Genomic DNA, 25,661 nt, shown 5'->3' on the forward strand with positions numbered 1-25,661 from the left:
ACACTTTCAAGCATGTTGGGGCATCTGGCCCATTCGCGGATTGTTTCTGCAGCGGTGCGGTTAAGAGGCGATGGGTAGGCTTCTAAGCAACGGCGCTGCTTCCGCGAACCTAATGGCAGAAGTCCCGCCGCCGTCGCTCCTACATGTAACCGCCCTCCTCCCGCCCCCCCCCCCCCCCCCCCCTCCACAAACAACGCTGAAACTTCAGTGGCAGAGGTGAAGACGTTACAGCAGAAGCACAAGTAAAAACTCCTCTTTAAAAATTTCATTCCTTCTCAAACTCGGCAACAACGATGTCATCACGTAGTGTGCAGATTCCGCGGGCTTTCCGTAAATGAAAAAGCGTGCTGGGGGAGGTACGATTCACAGGCGCTCGTTCGGCCACGACAGTGGAGCCGATGCGAACGCTTCGCTTACATGGATTCCCACAGAGCGTGGGATCTGCATGATTTCCCATGACGCTCGTGATTAGGAAGTAGCTGTTTTTGGGTGACATCAAGTTCACGTTGTGGCCCCATATACGATGGGTGACCCTCGGTATCTTAGTACCTGCTTTTATCGTAACTGAGGTCGTCATGCTTTTGCAAAATTGTGTAAGAACGTGTAGAGAGCAACGAAGATGGAAAAGTCCAGTGTTGTCAATTTCTATGCTCTTCTTTAATAATAAATTACTCCCCATTTCAGTGCAATCAGCGCATGCAACCCTTGCCGAAAGTGCGCGCGAGATATAAGGCACCAGATCCTTGCTGGCATTTCGGCATTTGGGTAAAAGAATCGATAGCTTCCTATAGTTCGTTCAATTTGTTCAGGTGGGCCGAATGTATAGTCTGTGCTCTGCAGTCGACTCATTTTGGTTCGCGCCGACAAGGTCCCGCTTCTCCTTTATATTCAATATTTTTACATATTAAATATCAAATACGCCGCCGCAGCTGAGTCAACTATAGGTGCTTAGAGCGCCCTTTAGGTCAATCGATTCTGCCTCCTTTAACTGCTTTCATGTTTGCCCGGAATGCGCGGTTTCATTTCGATCATTTCGATTTCTTTTGTTCATGCGGTTTTGTTTAATGGCGTCGTTTTACTTTTTGAACCCACGTGACGCACAGCTGGCCTGGTCAAACGTCTACATCAGAATATTCTAATAACCGCCAAGGTTTTGTCGCCTCCGTACTGGGCCTTCTAAGGATGGCACCTTTCCTAAGAACGTTTGACATGACGGCATCACAGTAAGTGGGTGTGTTCGTTCGCAGCTTTCTCAGTCGTAGCGACCCTTTGTGCGTAGCGAGTTTTTGTGCGCGATCAGTACCTTCTTAGACAGCGTACTTATCTTACGAATAAGGCACCTTATATTGGCCGACCGACTAGTAATTTTGTACTACCAATTTAGCGGGGAATTGCGCATCTGCGGTTATAATGGATTCTGATATCCTTCTATCGCTACATATAGAATATTAGCTGCAGCTTAAAAATCATCTCAAGTTTAGCGGTTATCCAAGACGAGCTCGCATCATCTGCCAAAGCGCACATATGTTTCGTTTCCCTGAATTCGACGTGAGCGAATCGAGTCTGGAGTCGGGCTGACCCAAACCGACTCGACCACATGTACATAAACACCAACTCGACCTGATTCGTTGGCTTCATTTTAATGCAACTATATAGAGACGTATTCCAATGGTCTCGAACTCATAAAAAGCAATGTGTCACGAGCCAAAACGTACGACTACCTATGCTATTCTCGTCGCACATTGGCGTATTCGAGAGTGTAGGCAACTTGGGGAGTAGCGTGTGCGTCAAAGACTGGGTCAAACAGGATGCTGTAATCTTGGGTGTGTTGCGTGGGCTGCGAGTGTCGGAGTATCGAGTTCGACACCTTGAACTCTGATCTAATAATATTGAGCTATTGACGTAGATGGACCTCGTTTCCGTGGATGTAATAGAAAACAGTCTTTAATCACTGTAAACAAATCCTTGTGCACTCCTATGAAGAAAAGTTATATGTCTGACAGGAAGAAAATCTGCGCAGTCAGCGTCAGGCTTCTTCGCTTGGCTCTGTTTGCAATCGCCGGCGCCACCGTCATCCATGGCGCGCCGATTGGCCGTCACCTCTGTGTCGACGGTGGTCAGCGAGACATCGGCGCTAACGCGGTCGTTTCGAGTGTTGCTCGGGTGGTGCAGACACCGCGACAGTGGTCGGGAGAGGAGGATGGCTGGCGTCCATATCTCTAGGCAACGTCGTCAGAGCAAGCTGCTGTGCCTGGGCAACGCCGTGGTCACCACACTGGTCAACACGCTCCTGGAGAGGAACCGCGAGAAGATCAAGGAAAACGAGCCGATCTACATCGGCGGCACGCAGAACCTGGGCCTCATCGTCCTCAAGAACGGCAGGGGAGTGAACGTGAGCAACTCGAGTTGGCGTGGCCGTTTCACTTCACTTATAACATCAAAAACTTACTCATGCATGTAGTGCGGTATTTATTTATTTATTTATTTATTTATTTATTTATTTATTTATTTATTTATTTATTTATTTATTTATTTATTTATTTATTTATTTATTTATTTATTTATTTATTTATTTATTTATTTATTTATTTATTTATTTATTTATTTATTTGTGGTAACAACTCATACAGACTGAAAAGCGAGGCAAAAAAACGCTCGCAGTGTATGGCAGTTCCGAAAGCACATAGAGTGTGGTAAAGTGGGACGTTCGGCAGTGCTTGCGAGCTCTTAGGTTTCACTTTACCGTGTGTGCTCATGGAACTGCCGATACGGTTCCCAGTGGACATACCATCGACAAATCATATTTTCTTGGAGATTGTTAATCAAATAGTCCCTGTAAGAAAATTAATTTGAATGAAAACAGAGAAAACAAAGACTCCTCCGGCCAAGCTATAAGACTAGGCTAATTACATAGTAAACGAATAGGGCCACTCAAAAAAGTTGGTAAAAATGCTGAATTCAATTCGCAATTCAGTTTAAATTATTACAAATCGAAAAGTCAATTATTAAAAACTCGACTCTGCACCAAGTTGGCAGAGGCGGTATGGCAAGACGGGATGAGCCATTGTGTAAGAGAACGACTATGGTTTAACCTTGTGTGTACTGTACTTCGGGCAGGTATTCAGGCCGTTCGATCGCCGGCGCAAGAGCAGCATCCGGACTGTTAACGGTACCTTGGGGAGCCGAACCTGTAAACTGTGACAAGTGTTAGCTTCATTGTATTCGTGATCTTAAAGGAAGCGAAGGAAAGCCGCCGCCGTGAGTGTTATATACTTGTACGGGAGTATTATGATTACAAAGTCATCGAACAGCGTTTACCGTAACTTCTCGATCGAATATTATTTATAACACACGTGCTTGGCGTCGCATAAGTGTGGGTTGCTAGAGTACCAGTACAGAAGAAAGGTAGAGTTGAGCAAATGGAGTGCTCATGTACCAAAACTATTTCGGGTCACATATTCTAGCTGCGCCAGAAGTGCAATCGAAACCACGCCACTCGACCTATATAGGTACTGCTCTGGCGGCGAACAAAACAGCTCGTTTATTTTAGGTGCGCGAGCCAGTGGTGCTGGCGGTGATTTTTAGAAAGTTGTCCATGCGTGCGTGCAAAGCTCCCACAGAGGAAAGCGTTCCTCAAAGCTGGTTTCTCCGCAATATTGCCACACTTGGGGAGAAGCGCACTTCTGTGGCCAAGTAAAAGTACATCAATCGGGCTCAGACGCGGGCCTGCCATGCGACCGCAGCGTCATCAGGCCACCGAGGATCTAAGTGCGCTTAAATGATGTAGTGTGGAGGAGGAGGAAGAAAGAAAGAAAGGCAGGGAGGTTAACTGGAATAACGTCCGGTTGGCTACCCTACAACGGGGAATGGGAAAGGGGAACACAAAGATGACAGGGAGAGAGAGGAGGGAAGGAAATAATGAAATTAGCGGTGAATTCGCTACCGCGAATCCTCCTCCTTCTCCTAGCATCACGATTGGCTGAAATTTTCTCGTCTACGAACTACTCTAGCGTACGAGCTTTTGGAGAATACGGGTCCAGGGCCCGCATTTGCAAAAAAGTTTTATGCTATAACTGTTCGTAAGAGCAGGTCCAAGCCAATCGTGGTGTTGGACAGATTTTTAGCGAAAGAGCCCGGCCAATGACAAACTGCTTTTATGAATCAGAAGCTTTGTGAATTGAGCCGCTGTTCTGAAAGCTATGAAGTGGCGCAACGGTGGAGTTGTTAGGATAAAGGCGGCATTCACATTGGCGAATCAAAGAGTTCACGCGAAGTTAGTCGCAAGTGATCACCTTGGTAGAAAAGCGACCAATTTCGTGAAGTCACCGCTAACAGATTTTTTCACCGGCGAGAACAGAGTCGCAAAGCTGCGGGACTAATCCACGGCGGAGGAAAAGCCCAGTAGTTTACGCTGATGCTTATTCTACATGGCGATGGCGGGAGCGCAGATGCGAACGGCACCGGTCGCGAGACAGTTTCAGTATGGCGACGGGCAGGTCGACCATGCTTGCCGGCGTGGTCTCCAGCAAGGGCGTAGCCAGAGCGGAGGGGGCACGTACCGGGCACGTACCTCCTCCCCCCACAAAAAAGAAAACATTCCTGGCTAAGCCGCTGGTCGCCGGACGCTGGTCGCCCACTCCTACCAGATTTCGATATCGACAAGCGACCTTTGTCGATATCAGCCTGTGTGAATGCACCTAACTTTCGGACAGCCATGTTTTGTTAAAGTGTGCCTAAATTCTAAATACACGATTGTATACCGGTGGTATTGCGATGGTATTGCTTACCGATGGTAACGCGACATCTGCGGGCGCAATCCGATAGTGGCGAGCCATGCGATCGACCCTTGTTACAAGAGCACCACTTCCGTTCATCTTCGCAGATTAGGAACTAAACTTACCAATATTTGAAATCACTGGGTGATACGCATTCTTGCGCTGCTATCCGTAAACGATCACCGACAAAGACTTACACATTTCCGTGACGTCATACTGTTACTGTCCCCGTTCTATATACTGACAGCGGAGAAAAATGGTGCAAATATCAATGAACGCAGGTGCACACGGCGTTCTTCAACGGCGAAATTGACGTAGACTGCACCTCGGACCCGGATTGGATCTCGGTCACGTTCCCCGTGGGCATCCGCAACCCGGACGTTGTGTTCGACTACGAGCTGCCCGGCGGCCTTCTCTCGGGCGAACTGAAGGCGCGCTTTGAACTCTTCGGGGCCAACGTGGTCTTGCGGTTGCCAAAGGACCGCAAGGGGGGCCTCAAACCGTACATAGGAGACGTGAACTTCTGGTCCACGCAAGGATTCAAGGTGCGCCACGCTGGGCACCTCGGAGCAAACTGTCTTTATCGAAGAGTAACTAGCAGAGATAAGGAATGGTAAGGCATACAGCGCGAAATATATACAGAGATGAATGGAAGACACTGACTAACAACCTGCTGAGAAGAATTTGTTAGTCAGCGCCTGTGTGTCTTACGTCTTACTTTCGCGCATGTCTTTGGTGCTGCTTTACCATTCCTAATGTCGAACAAACTATCTGAAGCTTACATTCTATAGGGTAACAGAGGAACGAGCTTGTTGCTATCAGTGTCGTTCCGCACAGCGGACCGTCTTCCTTCAGCGGTGGCGCAATGCGAATGAAGCGTTTAGTACCATAGGAAGTTCCTTCTCATTTCGCACCAGTGCTAAGATTAGCATCTACCGCAGACATTGCAGCTTCATTTGCAAGTCAATATGTTGCACTTTCCTTCCAGTATATTACAGTCGAGTGAAGCAACGTGGGGTATTAGGTATATTACTGAATTTTCAGGCCACGTTCAGGAACGTAGAAACTTTAACACTTCCTGCATACTTGTTTATGTAGCACTGCGTTTTCCCGCTTTAATTTTAACGTTAGAACAACATGTTGTCCAAAGTTTTTATTCAGCCTTGTGTTTTTATACCACGTGTGAAGTTTGAACAGCCGAAAATAAGGATGATAACAATGTAGCACTTTTAGTCGTGTGCTTCCTATTAATCAACAGTTATTAAACAAAACAAAGCAAAAAATCAGATTCCAATGCCCCCAAAATATTTTTAGCCGCTCAGCAGTTATTTTAGCGACACCTTGTCTGGACCAGCCAGCAGACGCGACGGGCTCTTTAGTATATGAAATACAAACGCCCTACACAAAATTCTAGCATTACATTTCCACACTATGCGGCAATAACACACACTGCGTTTTAGGTGTCGGGACGGCGGCAATGCAAGGTAATATTTGTAGCATCAGACCTCTCTTTACACTTTCTTCCTTGGACATACTTTTAGAATTTAGATTTGCATCCACACACGACGCATGACAGTAAGTCAGATTTTTTCCTCTGAGTCCCGCCTCTAAAACTGTACGCTGACACGAAAGCGTGGCATTGCAGCAAAAAAAAAAAAAAAAAAAAAAAAAAAAAAAAAAAAAAAACTCGAAGTCACTGAAAATCCCCGTCTCTTGCATCATGCGCTGGATGGTTCCTGGACGCCAGATTTCGTCTTGTTTGCACTCGCCATTCGCGATGTTCCTTCCTCGTGCCACGCGCTGCGCTCCTAAATGGTCACGGTCTCTGCAACTTGCCTGTAGGTGTTTTTTTTTTTTTCCTTTACCGAAATCGGGGGCGGAGCAAGTGTAGGAAAGAGTCGTAGGCTGGATTCACCTGCTGTCAACAAACTTCTTCTCTTCCTCCTCATTTTCCATCTCGAGGCTACGCGACCACTCCGTGATGGTGTGACAAACACATCGCCGCGCGGTTGCTTATGCCCTAAAACCACGCTCCAAGTAATAAAGGGATCATTGACTGGCCTACTCCTTCCTGTATGATATCTAGCTGCCGATTTCGCTGTGTTGCGTTCCTCGAGCCTCTCGATGGCGCCAGGACGAATGTCCATTTTGAGTGTGTTACGTTCCCCCCCTGTTGCAGATGGAGATCACCGGAATGGGGCCCGTGTCGTCGGCGTTGACCACCGGCCTGACCCTGGTGTACCAGCTTATGCCCATGCCGCTCATGGAGTTCTTCAGGGTGCTCATGATGCGCGTCATGCAGCAGTTTCTCGAGACCGCACCCCTGCCTTTCTGAGCAACCTCGTTGGTGTGGGACACATGCCTTCACTGGACAGGGGACAAACAAAGCCACTTGGCGTGGAGAAAGTGCCTGTAGGAATCAAATATGCTCATTCGATATCGGCGGCACTTCCGACTACGGCTCAACACCGAGGGTGGTGGACGATGGTGCAGCGAACGCTGCGCCGCTCTGGCGATTACGCCTGTACTCAAAGCGCCACTCCGCCCGAAAGACGCGCTTCTGTTTAAATGCCTGAATTACGACGTTTGAAACGCAATCAACGTAAGAGCGCGCATTAATTGGAAATATCGCTCTGTGCACTGGCACCGTCTCCTGCAGTTGGGGTAGGAGGTTTCTTGCGTGTACGGATGGCTTTATTACAATGCAGATTTTGTAGCAAACAACAAAAACAAAAACTTTGCAACCAAAGCCGGTTTACAGCGTGCTCTATTTAACCGTTCATATGTCCTCATTCGTGTCCTCCACGGCGCCGCATTTCTTGTGAAAAATGCAACACGACTACCTGGTTGCAGCATTCACTCTCAAAGTCATAGTGTGTTGGCGCCCATGCGGTAATCTTCCGGTCCTTTTCCTACAGTTTGTCGTTTCCAACCAAACCTGCATCTACTTAGCTTTGCGCGCACGGTACTCAGTTTCCACTGCACTGCGCACAATAATCGATGGTAAAGTGGAATGCTCTGGCAAGCAGCTTCATTCGTGCTAGCTCGAAGTTCTGTTTTCAGATTTCCTTCGGCACGTGGTAGCGCACCCCATGTCTATAGAAAGTCGTGCCAATCGCACCTAAATTTCGCACTTTCTCGCTACCTCGTCTCTACTTGGAAATAAAACTGAATACGCCTACTGTGATGAAAATATACGAAAATGCTTATTGTTGTATGTTTGCGTACGTACTATTCTGCATTGTGTTAAACCCACTTTTAGTAACCTAGTACGTTGCGATGCCAGAACACGCGAACGTATTGCAAGGTTTCAAGGTACAGTCAAGAGGAGGATTTCATATATGACAGCGTGGGCCAAACATACGCGGTTGGTTCTTTGGTAAGGAGCTCTACGGCTTTTTACGGCACCTTAAGTTAGGATTGTCGTGACCGTAGGAAGTAATACAGTGAACAAATCAAAGACAGTACAAGAAGCTGAACAACCGCAGATTCCATCTGGCTACTGTGTGCCGGGCAAAATAATAAGCAGATGGAAAGATGACGCGCACATTATATGGGGAGTGGATTGTTATCAGCGTATCTCTGCAATGCCCTCCGTAGCAAAATCTCGAAGAAGTCTTCGAGAGGCTGGCCATAGACACTGTGCGCCGTCTCGACGGCCAAGTTGAGAATCGCGCCGAGCAGGCCCATTCGGTGGAAGGTCATCCCGAAGCCGTCCAGTCTGTTAATGTCGAGATGCGTCACCAGGGGTCGGCTCTGTCCCTTCTTCTTCGCCACCAGAAGCCCAATGTCGAACTCGATTAGGTCCATGTCGATGTGGAGCTCACCCCTGAGTGGCAGCTCGCGCATCGCCTGCCTCACGTCATAGACGATGCGAGGTCTCTCCACTCTGAGGGGGAAGAACAGGTCCATGTGCGACTCGTTGCATCTGTACAGATGGAGTAAAAGGAGTCGTGGCAAAAGTTGTCCCTGCGACGGCAAACGAAAATAGACAAGGTCACAAGAACCAGATTGGTGAACTGAGCGTTGGATAATTAACGGCCATGTTTGGTATCAGCTCCCAAGTGCACGGGCGTCAACCAGAGCACATGTCTAGCTTGGGCCCAGTGGGATCGCCAGGATGTCACTCTATTTTCTAAAAATATTTCACTAACCGTACCATGAATTGATATAGCCTTTCCAGGGGATTCGTACGTCGTTAGCGACATGATCGCGCAACAATTATACAACTGTCAGCATATAGAGCAGCAAACACACTACTTGCTCATGCAGCACGAATCCACAGACTCGTTTGTTCTAGTGGTGGCACTCTTCGCACAGAAGTCTGTTTCACTTGGCTCCTCCCCCGTAGTATACACGGCAAAGTCGCGGACTCCGGCAACAGCATCATTCGTGCTGGCTCGAAGTTTTGCTTCACTATTTTCTTCTCCGTGTGGTGTAGCACGCCACATGTCTATAGAAGGTCGTGTGAATCGCTCCTAAATTTGCACTTTATTGCTACTTCGTCCATTACTTTGAAATAAAACTGAATACGTGTACTTTTGTGAAAATATGCAGTCATATCTGGTGCTCCGAGTACAATATGAGAACTACGCGAACACCATATCGCTCGGTAGTTTTAATGGTTGCATTCTTGAAAATTACTTAGTTGAAGACGGAACGAGCGTACGACGACAGACAAGGTGGGTTCATTCCATTTTTAACTGCGCACTTCTCAATAACAACCGTACCAACTTGTCCAGCTGCTTGAATCATCGTTTTAACGATTCGAACAATTTCTCCCTTTCTTTTTTTGGGTGAGAAACTTGTAGATACAGGACGAGCGACAAGCAATTATATACAGCCGCTGTAATAAAGCGACTGGAGTTGAGAACTCGAAAGTGAACGGAACATGGTGATGTAATAGAGCTAGCTGCATTCTCATGCTGCCAGTGGAGCTCGAGAAGCGTTATGAGCTCGCGTGCACGGCCACAGCACGGTGCGCTCGCGGAACTGCAGGAATTTCTCATCATCGATTATAGACACGCACTCATATCCGAAAAACTCGTTTCGTTCACTTTTGAATCCCACGCTATACATGCAATAAACCCACGAGACATGAATATACATACCTTGCCGTCAAAGTGTCCCTGAAGTATGTCCCGTTCAGCCCGTGCACCCTCCCACGGCGTAGGTCAATGATGCCTAGGGGATCTCCGTCTCCTATGAAAAGCGGGTCGTCTTTTTCCAGGATCGGGCGGTATGCATCGAGAATGCTGGCGAACACCGCGGTGAAGCTTTCCGAGCCGAGGCAGATTATATTGGACTGGGCTGGAGGCGTCACCAAACACAAAAGCGAGCTTTTTTTTTTTTTTTGCGTGAGGCTACGAATCGGTGAGGGTAGCTATAGGGGCTTCTTGGTATGGCATCTTATATTTTGTTGTAGCGCAAGCTGAACGACAGGGACAACAGAAAGGCACATTTGACACACACACACAGCGCCACGTGTGTGCGTCAAAGGTGCCTTTCTGTTGTCCCGGTCGTTCAGCTTGCGCTACAATAAAACAGAAGATACCAATCGGTATTGCGTTGTAACACGGAACTGCAAAATAAGTCAAGTTGTCGGGTTTCTTACTTCAGTCAGTAATATTCATTGCAGTGAATGCAATTATTTCTACTGGAATTACATATAGAAGCACCAGTCTGCCCTGTGCATGTACAGCATTGATGCAAATGAGGTAGTCTACAAAGGTCCCCCCCCCCCCCCCCCCCCAGTTGCATGATTCAAAGTTCCTACACAACGTGACGTCTGTACTTGAAAGTATGTTCCACATTCGCCACCATGGATGTGAGTGGCGCTGCATAACACTCATAAATGACTAGATCTAGTACACGTACAATTGCCTCTGAAGTCGCACCGGCGCGCCTTCTCGTACACAGAAAGAAATAGAAAGCAATGAGAGTAAAAGTAGAGAGGTCAATCAGACATGCGTCTGGTTTGCTGCTCTACACGAGGTAAAAAATAAGAAAGGAGCAAGAAGAGTAAAAGAAGAATACCGTGAGCCCTGCGTGCACGCGCGAGGAAACACACCTGGCCTATAAGCGGTCACTGGGGCCGGTGGACTTCAAAAACTGCAGTAGCGCGCACGAATAGCTTTCTGCACCAGCGACCGATGTGGGTTTGGTTCAAGGCTTTTCGTTTCAGAAAAGGTTCTGGAGTCAAGCGGATTTAGCGGCGATCTGTAGCTAGAGAGACGCGCAGGACGTTTTATGGAGCGCAAGCGCACAGCAAGTGTTCTCTGGTTTCTCTAGATCAACATGAGACGCACGTTGGTCTATTAGCATTCCGATGTTCTATAAGAATATAAGCGTTCGTAAATGCCACTCACAGCCATAGGCTTAAAATAACGTTTGGGTTCACCAAACACGAACCTATAAAAAGAAAGAACGATAAACAAACAAACGCTACTTTGCTATTGCAGCCGTAACAAAAGGTCCAGAGCATGCAGCCGGCACTTACAGATGCTCAGTGAACTCTATAGAAAGTTTGCATCGTTGTGCGAACAACCAAACGAAGTTCTCTTGCAGCATCCGTCCTCATCAAGTAAATTGCCAATTTACTTGATGAGGACGGATGCTGCAAGAGAACTCCGTCTTGGTGCCTTCGTAGGCACCAAGACGCACCAAGATAACAGCAGCGTCAGCTGCTTCAAAGCCAGTGACCAATGATTGGTTTTCTCAACAATACCGGGAGTACCAGCCTGGTACACTTGAGGCTGTCAATGACACCAAATGGGAGGTGATTGTGTTGCCTCTGGTGTAAAAGTTGACGGTATACTCTCATGTAGAGTGGTGATCAGTCACGATAACTTGGCTCTCCTGCAGGTACAGGAAATTTGAGCTACACATTCACAAAAAGGCAAGAACGTGCACGGGAGGACCACCGCCTTTGCAGCCATCTGATATAGAGCATCGCACTCTTAATGCGGAAAAGGTTGGTTCGGCTCCTACCTGCGGCAAGTTGTTTTTATTGCGATAGCAATTATATGGACACTTCAACCGGATTTCTGCCGTCGCCGTCGCCGTCGCCGTGAGGTTCCCTATAGATAAAATCTTCGCCGCGCGCCGTATGCCCGAGCGGAAGTGTGCGGGGACGCGCGCTATCACGGAGAGCAAACGCCCTCAATCACCCACGCGCAAGCAAGGAAGCGGGAAGCCAGCGCCGGGGGGAGCGCGGGAGGGGGGGGGGCGCACTTCTGCTCTGCCAACACCCGCGCTCGTCGCTCGCCGGCACCGTCTCTTACCTCCACACGGCTCTGACCTTTATGCGCCGTGCATTCGCCGCTCAGTTTCCGTTGAAGCGATAGACCGCACGTACCTTCGCCGCTGCGGCGTATGAGCTTGCTGCCAGCGTTTTGACAGTCGTTGTCTGCAGTCATTCAGTGTGATCTATTCATGTTTGTTTGTGCGCGCTCACACCACGCTTGTTCATTCAGTTAGTAATAGTCGGGCCACATTTTCCAACGCACGCTACACATGCAATGCTGCCCGGATCGGCAGTGCAGCACTACAGATGTGTCGCTTCGCACGCGCTGCCCACAAGAAGCGCTTCTCATCAGCACCACCGTTTCACACGCGCCTTCTCGTGGTCATCGAGCCTCTCTTCATGTTGGTCTACTTACGCCGCAGCACACCTGCTTACTTAATCAGCTCATGTTTACTAAAATTCATATTGCTACCAAAGCCGCTCACCTTACTTCGTATGACATTGCTGTGCTGCGATCGCATTCATTGCTTCGCCCTTAGGGCGAAACTGTGACATTTTTTTCATCCACTTTTATTTACCTTTTTCTAATTATTTCTGCGTTTTATTAAAGAAAGAACAGTCAATTTCCCCTATGCGTTTTTTTTTTCGGGGGGGGGGGGGGGGGGGGGGGGGGCTTCATGTCTGTTGGCTTCATGTGGTTGTAAGTCATAATTGAGGCACAACATGGAAACGGAAGACTTCTTCCAGACTATAAAAGGTGACAAAGATAGTACACCTAGCTGTGCAGCCAAGAGCGAGTGCAGCTCATTTTCGTGGTAATAATTAGACTAACAGCACGTATGCAAATAATGGACACCAGAGAAGACAAGGGACAAACACTGCGCTTCTCTAGTGTCTGAGTTTTACGTTCGAGCTTTTAGTCTAATTATGTCCAACCAATTAGCCTAAACCAGCATCCTGCTTCACTTTCGCTATTCATTATGTCATTTTATTTATCGTAAATGTACACTAGAAGTAATAATGGTCGGTTCCTGCATTGCTATCTAACATAATTATGTGTTTTCCACAAACTAGGCCGTTCAAATTACCTTTTGTGCAGTTCGACTTCTTTTAAGCGGTATAGCTTATTCCTGCATAGGTATAGTTGACCAAACCAGTATAGTTGTAGCCGTAAAGAATACGCACAGAATAAACAGAATGAATAATTCTATGTGTTAAAAGACATACAGAAGAAAGGTTTCAATTTCCCGAAGCCATTTCTAGCCATGAGGCTAATGACGTGGCTAATTAGCAGATCCTAAAAGGCTAGATTAGTCTTCTCGGCTTGTTTTGGTTGAAATTTAGAACGCACGTTTTCCGCCTTGCTCTCCTGAGAAGCAAAGAAAAAAAAGTGGATGCAAAGTTGCACAGGTAAAACAATAATCAACTGTCCTGCTCACCAGTGACGATAGTTAAGTGTCCGTATAGAAGACCAGCAAGCAGTGCACTACTGAAAACCATATCTCCTTAAGCACTCTTTTACAAAGCTACTGAAAATGCGTCCCGTTTTGGGTTTTATATCACAATGTGCTGAGCCGTATTCAACTCCAGAGTTTGTTTCATATGGTAATGAAGAGACCACCGCGAGGATAGAGTAACTTGCACGCATTAATTACAGCATTCACGTAATTGCCGAGTTCTAAGGGATGAAATAAATAAGAAAGACAGTAGGCCTTGTTGAAACAGCTGACTTTATTAGCATGCAAGTCTCTTGACTCGTGCGCGCTGGAAGGTGGACGAGGGCGCAAATACTAATTTACCTTCAGAGCAAGCAGAGTGGAGGCAAATCTTCATAGAAAAAAAATTAATTTACGAAAAAGAAATGTCATCCACATAAACGGTGAGTGTCAGCTTTCACTCGCTCTGATCTTTTTATTATTCTTCCCGTTTCCCCAGTCTAAAGTAGCCAACCGGACGCTCTTCTGGTTAGCATCCCTGCCTTAATTCTTCCTTTATTTTCTCCTCCTCTCTTTCCTTGAACTGATAAAGGTGTTTTCTTAAGAGCGGACTACCTGGTACCTTGCGGCTCCTATCAGAAACGGAAACGCTGAAACGCTGAAACGGAGAGATAGAGATATTATTTGATGGGTGCTGGAGATGTTTGCATCCAAGTGTAAGCCATAGGCACAGCCTGCTACTCCAGATTACATTGGTGATGCACGGAACGACAGTACACAACGTGCACATTACACACGCACAAAGCCTGCACACGTAGCAAGCACAAACATGCGCGGTAAGCGTCCGATTCAGGCCAGTGTCGCGGAGAAAAACTAAAAGCTTCCTCATTGAGCGCAAAGCTCGGGCGGAGCTGCTTCAAGTTCCAAGAATTCAAAGTATGCTTTATATTTACGTGGCAGCTCGAAGGAGCCGCCACGGAAATACATAATGTGCAGTAGTCTTAAGTGACAGTGGTCCTCGTTTGCGGAATTGTGAGATTCCGAATTGCGGATTGGTGAATTATGATTATCTGGTGGAATATAACGTACAAATGTTAGAAGCTATTCGCTTCCTGGACAATCTTTTGCAAGAGTGAATGTAAACGGAAATGAAACATATGGTAGCATGCAAAGTACATGTGCATGAATTGCACCCAAGACAAGACGCCGATGTGTACCACCTGTTGTGGACTTTCCTAGCCACACGACATATCCGGGCTACCTTGGTCAGACGGTCTGGTCACCGCAGTGACCAGCATGCTGACTTCCTCATGCCGAGTCAAGTTGACTGTCAATACAAAGCCTTACGGGACGATGCGTTTTTTTTTTTAAATTCTGCCTAAAGGCCCAGCTCTCTTTGAAATAAAGAAAGGAATCTCAGAAATAAGGAACAGAATCGCTAAGTATCAGAAACAAAGCGCTCATAAAGGTCAATGGAAACAAGGAGGGGTGTGCGAATTGCAAATTTTCAGACCGAATCGAATAGGAATCGAATAGCGCCAGAAGCTAATCGAATCGTATCGAATATCGAGTATTTTTCGAATAGCTTTTCGAATAATGAACAGCCGGTGTCACAAATAATAAAAACGATGTTCACAACCCCGTATTCTTGAGGTTAGCAAGTTTCTATCATTACATAGTACGTTATGAAGCGTTGTTTATTAAAAGCACAAATGAAGCACTAGAAGCAAACAAGTAGTTTTTTTTTTTTTCGCATGCACAGGGCTCTTCAGAGAGCGCGAATGATTGCTGCACAACCTGTAAAATATGGCTACGTATAAGTGACGTAGCCCGCTTCACTACGCAAGTTCTCGTGCTTTATATCTATACTATGCCCGCGCAGGTGAAAATTTACCGTACTTTTGCTCCAGTTTTATGTTTATTTGGGTCTTGTTGACGTTATAAAATATTCGGAAAAGTATTCGCAAGATATTCGCACTTATGAATACTGACTATTCGATCCGAAGACCGAATCGAATAGGACACTTTTCGATTAGTTATTCGAATGTTTAGAATATTCGCCCATCCCTATAGAAATAAGCATTGAATCGCCTTAACATAGAAACTGAGAGGAACAAAAATAAAAACACAGATGAGAGAAGTCTTACACAAACAACTCAGCACATTGATTCTTCGAAACCAGGTCAGTATTAATCTCTTCCGTCACAAAACTCTCGCTTCAAGCGAGGCTTAGTAAGCCAGAAAAGCCGCCTCCCCCCCCCCCCCCCCAAAAAAAAGAAACAAGTGGCGACACCACTTTCAAATTCCCGCACTAGCTAGGCGTGACGTCATAGATGTTGACCGTGTCTGATAAGGTCTAGATTATATGGTTACCGGTAAAACTTGCCTAAATTGAATTCTAAAGGAGATAAAAGTTGCACTTGGCAAGTTTCGTGAACTTTTTCTGCGCCAACGAGGCCCAAATATGAAAAAGGACTTTGAAATCCCTGAAGCCATCCTCACGTGCCGGTGCTGGGCTTTCGGCGCGAAATTCATTTTTTTAAGTAATCAATCTATGATCACGAAATTAATAGTGTTTTCCAAAAGACTTTGTTGCTTCAAAGTTATTTAGCTTTTCCCTTTAATGACCTTTTAAAAGGATAGTGCAATAATACGCCCGGTAATTCAGTTCACCACCGAGACGTGATGAATGCTCCTCGAACCCAGCCCCTGTGGAATGCCGGTGTGAGGTCTGGTGGAGGAGTGGGTATGGGTGCGTATACACAGTATAAAATACGGTACGATCACATTTTCTCTTGCACTGTTCGCGGGCCTCGTCGTGGAACAAAACGGATCCATAGCAAACATCGATACGTGATATTTCGAACATCAAGAGAGAATTATTCATCAGCACAATTCCACAAAAGAAGCCTGTATCCGATAAGAGTCGCCATAGACGTTGCAACTTAGGCACAATGACAAAGCATATGTTAAGTACGTGAACCTAATTCAGAGGTATAGTGAATCACTTCCAGTTAATCAATTGGCAGTATAATGAGAAATTTGCTCGTGAAATGGGTGTCTGCCTCACCAAACAACGAAGCCGCGCTAAGCCACATGTGGCTGCTGCTAGTTCATCTAGCAAAATTCCCTGCAGTTTGAGGGTTCAACTCGGAACACCGTGTACAAGAATATTAAACTTGCAGCTGCAGGTACATGACACAGGTAAACCTCTATTTAGTGAAGTCGGTGGGAACATTGAATTATTTCGCTAAATCGGTAACTTCGTTACATCGAAAGTGCTTATAGCGCTCACGTGAATAACACGACATGTATTCAAGAGTGAAAAGGGATATGATTTGAGTGTGCCTTCTCTTTCTCCGCAGGAGCCGTCAAACCTTCCTTCTTAACATGTCAATGGCGTTTAGTAAAGGAAAAATGGTCTACCTCAAACCTTCATAGTATAAATACGAGAATTGTAGCAATACGTGAAAACATTATAGCAGTGTGTGAATAAATTTCTAGGCGGTTTGAACACAACAGGTTTCCTGTGGCCCTTCTGTATGCCCGTTTTCTTTCCTAACACTTCGTTAAATCGGGCGAGACGTCGAGACCACTTTGTTGCTTCGGGGTTTTCAATGCATTAAGCTCTGTAAGTATGTGCAGGGGAATGTAAGACCTTCGTTAAATCAAACTTTTCTTGCATTCGAGTTTTGTTAAATCGAAAATTGACTTCACAATTGGTTTGAAACGCTGAGTCAGCGCGTGCATAATTAGGAACCAAATACCTTCCTGTAGGGGATGTTAGGTGATGGACAACCATCGAACACGCAAATCCGTGAGCATGCATAAAATTCGAGAGAGCAACACAGCCCCAGAGCGCCCACGTACTGAGGTCTTGAAAACGTGGGGCATCAGGCGTCGAATAATCAACCACTTGATGACTAGTTTTACTGTCTCTTTATTTCGCACTTCTAGTTTATTTACACACCACTAAAGCATACACGAAGGTTTCACAGATGATTTTTTTTCCTAGTATACCGCAATTCTATGTAAAGTTTATCAAAGGGCACGGTAAACCCGCAGAGACGATTTTCCTCGTAAAAAATACGCGACTCTTGAACTCACACACACACATATATATGCACGCATATAACACGGACTCAAAAAATATTCAATCACAGCACTAAGCACCACATCTCAATGAACAAAATTATCTTTGCTTTCGCAAGCAAGCAGCTGCCAGCACATATACAATAACACTCTTAGCAACAATGTAAACACAAAATTTATTCTTTTTAAATGCGTAATTGTCATTACGAATAGAAACTCGAACGAAGTGTTTCATAATTTGTGTACTGCATTTAAATTATTGAAGAGAAATGAATCGCGTATATCAACAAGACGTTCAGCTATTAATAGTCCAAAATCAAGGAAAGTTCGCCATGGTAGGTCGTGCGTAATCGTGGAACTTCGGCATAGCTTGTGCTCTGGCCGGCTTTGTCTTTTGAAAATATACGCGAAACAATAATTTCAACAATAAGAGCTGCTCTTTTTACAGTGTGTACGTGTAAGTCCCAGCCATCGCTCATGAATGTCAGAGCTCTGCTGTGTGAAAGTCAAGCACAAAATGCGTAGAAACCCATTTGATTGTACATATTCTTTCCTTCGAGTGACCTTAAAGAAGAGCTGTTAAGTCTCACAAAACGACACCATGTGATTCACCGCTTTGAAAAATCAAATCTCTATTCTCTCCTCCCCTTTCTCAGATGTAAAGTAACTAGCCAGACGTATATTTTCCTCTTTTTTCCCCCCGTGGTAAATTTTCTCGTCTTTCTTTTTCCATCTTTACTGTCTCTCTCAGATCACGTGTTAATACAGTTCGAACTGTTCAAATCACACGAGAAATGTGGATAACCGACATGTAGATTAACACGTCACTCATAGCCACTTATAATCGAGCTGTACGCGTACTTCGCTGTGAGATGATGCCAATGAACCAGTGGCATGATAAGACCAGGGGGCACAAGGTATTTAGATGAAGAGAAAGTCATCTCCTCCTAACAATCCCCCACAGAAATCACGAACATGTGAATCTCCTGATGAACGCCTAAAGATGCATAACCGAGTAATGACAGCGCTTGCATCGCCTGTAGGCCTTGGCCTATCCGGCTGGGACCAAGACATTGAGTACATTTACAAAATGGCTTTTTGTTTTCTCCTGCCCAACTGATTCCCGCCATAGTTCCGGCTGACAAGTTCAACAAAATACACGGCAATATCATGACGCAAGGACAAACACAAGTACACGCTCGCCATCACATGTAAAAAAATACAAAAAAGCTAATATCCAGTCACAGGAAAGACACGCTTAACAACACAATAATCGCGCACAATGCAAACGCAAACTGTAGCGCACTCACAGACATAACATGCAATGGCTGTACACGGCCATTTTCTAGAGGTTGTGAAAAGCCATCGTTCTTATTTGAGATTTACCATGTTTCGGACGTCATTCGGTTATTCGTACGTTTCCGCTTTTTATTTCTCTGAATTTCTACGCTGCTGAAACTAGTTATAGCGTCCTGCCGGCAATACCCTTTCTGGTAATTAAACATTACTCCTTCCGAACAATTTGAATTCTTCTTTCGCATACAAACCCCGGTGTCCAGTACGCGAGCTCTGGCGCTTATGTGAATTCGGGAGTTCCGAAGGTTAACAAGCTGTTGGCGCCAGTATTGGATTACACGACTCGCGGAAGAACTTCCTTGATTAGCGCTCGCAAAATATAAGATTTAACAAACGGCAATGCCCACTTGTACTTTGTAACTGACGTCGTGATGTAGCGTCATGCTGTTACGACCCTCTTGCGAAAAACTCACCCATGGTCAGTCGTATGAAAGTGAAAGGATTACATTCAAATTGTATAAAAGAGCGCTCATTCGTTTGACGCCTGGTTCGATCACTATCTCCTTTTACGCAATAAAGCCTTTATAGGTTGAACGTCCGGATGGCTAACCAAGCACAGGTGCCAATTTGTAAGGCTTCAGCGATTTTGCAAATAACTGCTACGGAGTATTGAATGTGGCGTGACGCAGTTTTAGCGATAGTGCACGGAGTGAGGGATACGCAGAGTAGACACACCAACATCTTCCTTAAGAGGCCAAGTACTGGATTTACAAAACTCTTCGTTCGTGTACAACAACGGTTTGTAATGGCTTTCTCAGCTATCACCATTCCTGCTTGCGAAAACGTCTTCGAAAGTCAGGGCTGTGCGTCAGAACCTGCAGGGTCGCGTGCTGGGCCCCCGAGGTTTCTCAATCTGGTGACATTGTCAGTATATGTACCCTATTCCAGGGCTCATACTTACGAAAACTTCTTACGATAAAATTGTTCGTAAGAGTACTTTTCAGCCAATCCTAATGCTGGATAGATAGCGAAGGTTAGCCAACCAATAGCATGAAAAGCGGACTTACGAACGAAAACCTCTGTATATTCGACTCAAGTGCTGTATTTCTTCCGTCGCAAGGAAAAAATAAAGCATAATGCTCTGTTTCACAATAATATGGCACTGGAGTGGTAGTGTCGAAGCATGCTTTGAAAACTTAGATCGAGACTTTGATATAGAATCCAAGCAGAACATGCTCCGGCATCGAGGGGCATACGCGAACTTACTATACGAGGCGCAGACACGCTTCCGTTCGCATGATTGCGTTCCCTGTTTGCCTGTAGTGGAGCTATACCTTCCACTACACTGCCACATTATTTTGACGCGGTTCAGTCTTCCAGTCGCGTTATGTGACATTCGCCGAGCCGCGAATGCAGTTCTCACAGAGCACGTCTTCAAAAGGCGACACGCGCGTCGGTGTCTCTTCTCTGTGTCAGTATACTGTCTGCGTCCGTATAAGAACGTGTCACGCAAACAGTAAGCGCCCTCGCGCTCACTGCGGGATGAAGTTCTTGGGGCGGATCTTCATCTCGACCGCCTTGAGGGGCACCGTCTTCCAGGCGGGCCAGCGGATGCCCTTAGTGGTGGGCGCGCTGCGTTCGCTCGTGTACTCGCCGGTGAGCAGCACGCTGTAGCAGCTGTGGAACCACCAGCCGGTCTTGTGCTGGCGCGCGCAGCTGTTGACGCGGCGAGCGGCGTCCCGGTCGTGGGTGCTGAAGAGCTGCTCGCTGTGCCGGCGCAGCGAGTTGCCGACGCGCGGATGCGCGCCGACGTACGAGCCGACGCGCAGCCGGTAGTGGTCGTTCTCGGAGCCCACGACGAACGCCTCGTAGTCGAGGTCGATGGTCTCGCCTTCGAACGACTCGAGCGTGACGCGCAGCATCATGTCGTGCTCGGTGGAGAGCATGTGCATCAGGTCGTTGCCCAGCCAGAACTCGCGCTCGACGTCGCCGAAGCCGTGCTTGTAGCTGTTCCAGTCCGTCTCGAAGGTCAGCGGCCACTGGGTGAAGTTGCCCCGGCGCATCAGCACCTGCAGACGAGACACAGAAAACGAGTGAAGAAAGCGCCCGTGTGGACTGGCTGAACACTTTACGCACACGTCATGACATGCATCTTAACCTGCGGTACATATATATATATATATATATATATATATATATGCATATATTTGGACCACAAGTGGTATATATGTTTCCTTCGAAAAAAATGCGCTGAACATTCTTATCTATAGCCAAGAATATGTCACTCAATATGGCGCTTCTTTCTAACCAATACAAGTTCCCGGCGATTGGACAGAAGTATCATCCTGCCAATGAAGGAACATGGATTTCTAGTACAACAACTTCAAATAAGTTTCCAGAGGAACTCCACACATTCCAGTGAAACCATCTTCATCATTGTGTTCCTAATACAGAGCCTGACACTATACGCATTAGAGTATCATGTGGCATATAAAAGAGTACATCTCTACTACGTCTACCAAAACTAAACAGTCGTTTCCACGGTTCAGCTCATTTTATGGTTATCTTCTACTCCGTCTAGAAATGTGAACGACTGATCATCTCTTCCGTGTGAAAAATTCGTTTGGCTATTGTCACTTATATGACAACAGAACCCTGAACTTGTAGCGCGATTTCGGTAGACGCATAAGAGCACATGATTGATGATGCGTGTAGTGTGAGATACGCATTATATAAGGCGATGATAAACGAGGTTTCCTCGAAAAGTGCGTGCGTGCGTGCGTACGTGCGTGCGTGCGTGCGTGTGACCGCCCGCGGTTACACATAAATCATTAAAATTTATCATGAATGCGGAAGGAAAAGAAAGAGAACGATAATTTCCGCATTCTTTTGGCTGACGCGTACGAAAGGTGTGCGCACGGATGAGAGAGGCTATGCGGCGCACCATGATGGTAAAAAAAAAAAAAAATAGTTCTCCAATGAACACTCCAAAAGCAAACTGTCAGAAAGGAATGTCTATTGCAACTTTTAAACAGCAAATGATGTCAATGCATAGCATGCAAAAGAATTTGAACATGGCTAACGAAGCAAAGAAATTTAATGGTTAACAGACGGCAGCAATTGAATAATTATGCAGAAAATGAATTTGCACTTGCATACGCTACTGCATCCTTATTTCTGCACATATTATGACGGCTAAAACGTCATGTCCAACGTAGATGGTAGTTAGTTTGAAAAGTTCGACCCTTCACAACCTTGTTCATGGCATTACCTTATTCATGAGCGTTTTAATTTTGAATGCACGTGACGGAAGCATAAATCCACAAGAAGAATAATACAAAACAACTTAAAAAGGGCGCTTATTATTTCGCGCAATCACTGTAGTCGCGGGTGTGGTAATAATGTCTTGCCAAAAGAACTTCAATTAATCCTTTTATGCAAGTTGTTTCGGTCAATTTTCACATGCATGCTTTTCTTCGTGTGAAGGAATGTTATGGTGTGGTAACGTCACAGCTTGCTCACTGAATCCGAATTCTACAAACAGTAGACTACCGCTCATGATAGGTGCGAGCGTAGGTCGCTTTTAAATGCCAGTGGTGGATGTGGTAAACACTTGAACTAAAAGTTCTGCTTAACCGTGAAAACAACGAAGTGCTGCCAACTCCAACAAAATTCTGTGGTATTACATGGCAAAACCACGATATGATTATGATGTACGCCGTAATCGAGAACGCCGGATTAAATTTGACCTCCTGGGGTTCTTCAATGTGTACCTAAATTTAAGTACCTGCTGGCAACTTCTTTATGATAGAGTCACTGGTGTTGCAATGTAAAACTGCAGTTCCCAGTGTACTCCCCGACAGAGTTCACTTATTCTCCTTGTGCCAAATAGCAGTTATAACGTATTATTCCATTGACTATTATAGTGCACTGTGTGAGATATTGAAAATTGGTATGCTCCGCTTGGGGGTATGGTAACCTTAATAGCTCTGAGTATATCTCGTACGACTTACAAAGCTCAAAGCAAGTCGTATGAGTGACATGAACTCACTAATTAACTATCGATAATTCCGCACTTGGTTTTTATTCTTTTTATGCGAATAGTTTGGCAGAGCAGAAGGACTACATCGAAAGTTGCAAACCCACTTCATGCATAGGTAAAGCAACAAAGCTTCATAAACATTGTCGTACGAGGACAGGTCTACACTAAAACATTCGGTTCTATGCATGACTATGTCTTGCTTTGTTTTTAACCATGAAAGAGTGGTCTCACCGTCCATCCTCCTCCATCGGTGGTCATGTCGCAGTAGACCCTGACAGCTCTGACTCCCTGCGTGTACACGATGTACACGCCGTCGCACGTCGCGCCACCAGTGCGTAGATCTGCGCAGTTTCGAGGGCTCATCACGTGCGACGCCGAGACACATTTTTCACCCACGGACTGCACGCTGGAAACTGGAGCTCGACGTGACGTCGTGATGCTTTCCGAGGCAGTCAAGCCATCCCCATCGCCGACTCCTTTGGGAGACCTGGCTTCGAACGTCTTTCCGGGAGTGTGGCCTCCGGGAACTCGGCACTCCTTGATGTCGGTGAGGCTACTCTCGACTTCGCGCATCATCTTGCTGAAGTCGTTCTTCATCTCCAGTTGGCTCACTTTAATCTCCAACAGCATCCTGTTCGCAACGTCTGAGCTTCCGGTTCCATTCCTGGGAGGCCGTGGAGTAACAGGCGGAGCGTCCAACGAGCGCGCGTTGCCGGCAGTACCTGGACACTGTTCCTTGAACGCCTCCAGTTCGTTCAGCAGGGCGTCGTTCTGTTCGATGAGGCTGTTCGTGAGCACTTCCAGCCCTTCCAGCTTCCTGCCCATGTGGTTCTTCAGCACGTCCAGCTGCTCGTGCATCTTCCTTTGCGTGTCGTCGATGGTGTCCACGAGGAAGGACAGTGACGTGTCGGCCGAGCCTCCGCCCCGGCGAGAACCTTCTCGTCGCGGCGACTCTGGCTCCGTGACGGCGCGAGAAGCAGAGGTCATGGTGTTCTTGAGCTCTTTGTTCATGTCGTAAATTGTGTTTATCCCGTTCATCACCTTCTTCAGCTTGCTGTCCATGTCGTCCTTCATGCGCGCTGTTCTCGTCTCGACCTCGGTCAGCTTTGCGATGCTCGTGTCCACCTTGCCTCCCACGTCCCCTTGGAGGTTGTTGAAGGCTGACTCAAGGCTTCTTAAACGGCTGTTGAATTCCACAGAGCCTTCACCGCCACCGCCACCGCTGCTCGCTGTACGGCCGATCTTGGAAGATACGTCTTCCAACTGCTTCTGGACCTTATCCAGTGCCATCTGAAAGCTCACCGTCTGCGTTGTCCGCAGGTTGTTCTCTATTTGTAACTGGTCTCGAACTTCGGTGATGAGCGTTTCAACTTTGTCTAGCCGGGCGTACAGTCTACTTTGGCCATTGCAGATCGCGCAGACCGCGGCGAAAACGAGCACCAGGAACGGAGTGCGCTGTGTAGAAGAAGCCATCGCGGCTGTCGCGAAGTCCGTAGTTTGTCTCCTGTCTGCTCGTGCGACTGACTGCGACCCTGCGTATATAATCTCTCAAGACACTCGAGAAGCAGAATGAGCAAGGAGGAAAGGCCCGGCGATTCGCGGACCCCGCGCTGTCAAAACTGAGCTGATAGCCTCTGAGCTTCGGTGTGGAGTGTGCGCTCGCGTGCTGACGCGCACTCGAGTGTGGCTCACCGCCGAGACCGAGGAGACAGGCGACTTCTGACAAGGGACACTTCCGTTAGCCGCAATAGATAACTGGGAAGACGCGTCATACGGAGCACATCATGCAATTGAGCTTGTTTACGCGTGGAGCGGAACACTTCGCTAAAGTCTGTCGCGCGTATGGGTGCGTGACGGTTCGCGGAACGTGGTGGCAACACACGGTGCAGGGATTACCCGGACTGCGACCAAGAGTTCGGGCCTGCCGACGAGCGCCAACCGCGGGGAGAGGAGGATGGGTCGCGTGTGGCGTTTTTTCGGGGCTTCTGCGAACGGGCGTCAAGGCTCGAACCTTCGGCACGAAGAAAAGACCAAGGAGAAAAGGCGCGTGATGCAATCCCCACGGTCCAAAGCGCACGAGAAGCGTCGTCGACCCTGGCAAATTTCCAGCCCCGCCCAAGGGGTTTGTGTCCGTGGGAGAATACTCGGGTGACAAGAAAGGAGCTCGCCCGCTCGCAGCTATACAACCGCTGCGTGGATGCCTGTTACATAGGCGGCGCGCCATGGAGGGCTCCGCTTGTTGCAAGCACTTCGCGGTAAACGTACAGTGCCAGACAGTTGATTGAGACGAGCGTCGAGGTTCTCGAATGCCATGCGTGTGTAAACCTACACTTCGAATCCACAACTACAATCGCGAACTGGCCCGGTGATTCATGTGTAGGATGGTGTTCTCTGTGCGCTAAACGTTAACAAAGAGACAGTTCAAAGAGGCTGTAGAGGCTTCCTCGCGCTTGCAGCGCTGAAGCGAAGACTAGCGACTAGACAAGCGTAAACGGCCTAGCATGTTACGTAAGCTCATCCTGCCACATATTTAGTTCATTGATTAAAGTGCCATTCCGCATATCGACGACCGAAAAAAAGAAGAGAAATTGGCCTTTTATGCTACGTAGCAAACTTAATTTACGGGGGGCATGACCGCTACCTATGTAGACGATATTTATGCTACCATAGTGATTTTTGAAGTATTTCTAAAACCTTATGTGTTATGAAAATGGTGCATAAAGCTATAATAGTATATGCTCTAATAGCCTCATGTCATAACATAGAACAAAGTT

At 46.8% G+C, this 25,661-nt stretch overlaps 3 protein-coding genes across 3 annotated transcripts; 1 reads left to right on the forward strand and 2 right to left on the reverse strand.

Moving 5' to 3' along the window:
• Positions 1-276: 276 nt before the first annotated feature.
• On the forward strand, positions 277-9,274 carry LOC119442780 (uncharacterized). Its single transcript, XM_049662394.1, has 3 exons — positions 277-2,392; positions 5,057-5,320; positions 6,955-9,274. Exons 1-3 carry the CDS (start codon positions 2,078-2,080, stop codon positions 7,108-7,110), a joined length of 735 nt encoding a protein of 244 aa, XP_049518351.1. The 5' UTR covers positions 277-2,077; the 3' UTR covers positions 7,111-9,274.
• LOC119442781 (uncharacterized) lies at positions 8,325-19,322 on the reverse strand. Its single transcript, XM_049663030.1, has 3 exons — positions 19,319-19,322; positions 9,887-10,085; positions 8,325-8,703 (listed from the first exon to the last, which is right to left on the reverse strand). The coding sequence occupies exons 1-3, from the start codon at positions 19,320-19,322 to the stop codon at positions 8,325-8,327; spliced, it is 582 nt and encodes a 193-aa protein (XP_049518987.1).
• Positions 17,382-24,860, reverse strand: LOC119442782 (angiopoietin-related protein 7). Its single transcript, XM_037707802.2, has 2 exons — positions 23,119-24,860; positions 17,382-20,914 (listed from the first exon to the last, which is right to left on the reverse strand). Exons 1-2 carry the CDS (start codon positions 24,358-24,360, stop codon positions 20,378-20,380), a joined length of 1,779 nt encoding a protein of 592 aa, XP_037563730.1. The 5' UTR covers positions 24,361-24,860; the 3' UTR covers positions 17,382-20,377.
• Between the last annotated feature and the right edge of the window lie 801 nt (positions 24,861-25,661).

This window comes from Dermacentor silvarum, chromosome 2 (genome assembly GCF_013339745.2).
Source record: "Dermacentor silvarum isolate Dsil-2018 chromosome 2, BIME_Dsil_1.4, whole genome shotgun sequence".
Taxonomy (NCBI): Eukaryota; Metazoa; Arthropoda; class Arachnida; order Ixodida; family Ixodidae; genus Dermacentor; species Dermacentor silvarum.

What these genes read in the sequence shown, in the direction of transcription:
- LOC119442780 (XM_049662394.1), top strand. Translation starts at nt 2,078, where the DNA reads ATGGCGCGCCGATTGGCCGTCACCTCTGTGTCGACGGTGGTCAGCGAG. An exon ending in AGAACGGCAGGGGAGTGAAC is followed by an intron (nt 2,393 to 5,056) that starts GTGAGCAACTCG and finishes CAATGAACGCAG; the next exon opens with GTGCACACGGCGTTCTTCAA. An exon ending in GGTCCACGCAAGGATTCAAG is followed by an intron (nt 5,321 to 6,954) that starts GTGCGCCACGCT and finishes CCCCTGTTGCAG; the next exon opens with ATGGAGATCACCGGAATGGG.
- LOC119442781 (XM_049663030.1), bottom strand. An exon ending in AGGGACACTTTGACGGCAAG is followed by an intron (nt 8,704 to 9,886) that starts GTATGTATATTC and finishes CCATCTGTACAG; the next exon opens with ATGCAACGAGTCGCACATGG.
- LOC119442782 (XM_037707802.2), bottom strand. Translation starts at nt 24,360, where the DNA reads ATGGCTTCTTCTACACAGCGCACTCCGTTCCTGGTGCTCGTTTTCGCC. An exon ending in CCGATGGAGGAGGATGGACG is followed by an intron (nt 20,915 to 23,118) that starts GTGAGACCACTC and finishes TCTCGTCTGCAG; the next exon opens with GTGCTGATGCGCCGGGGCAA.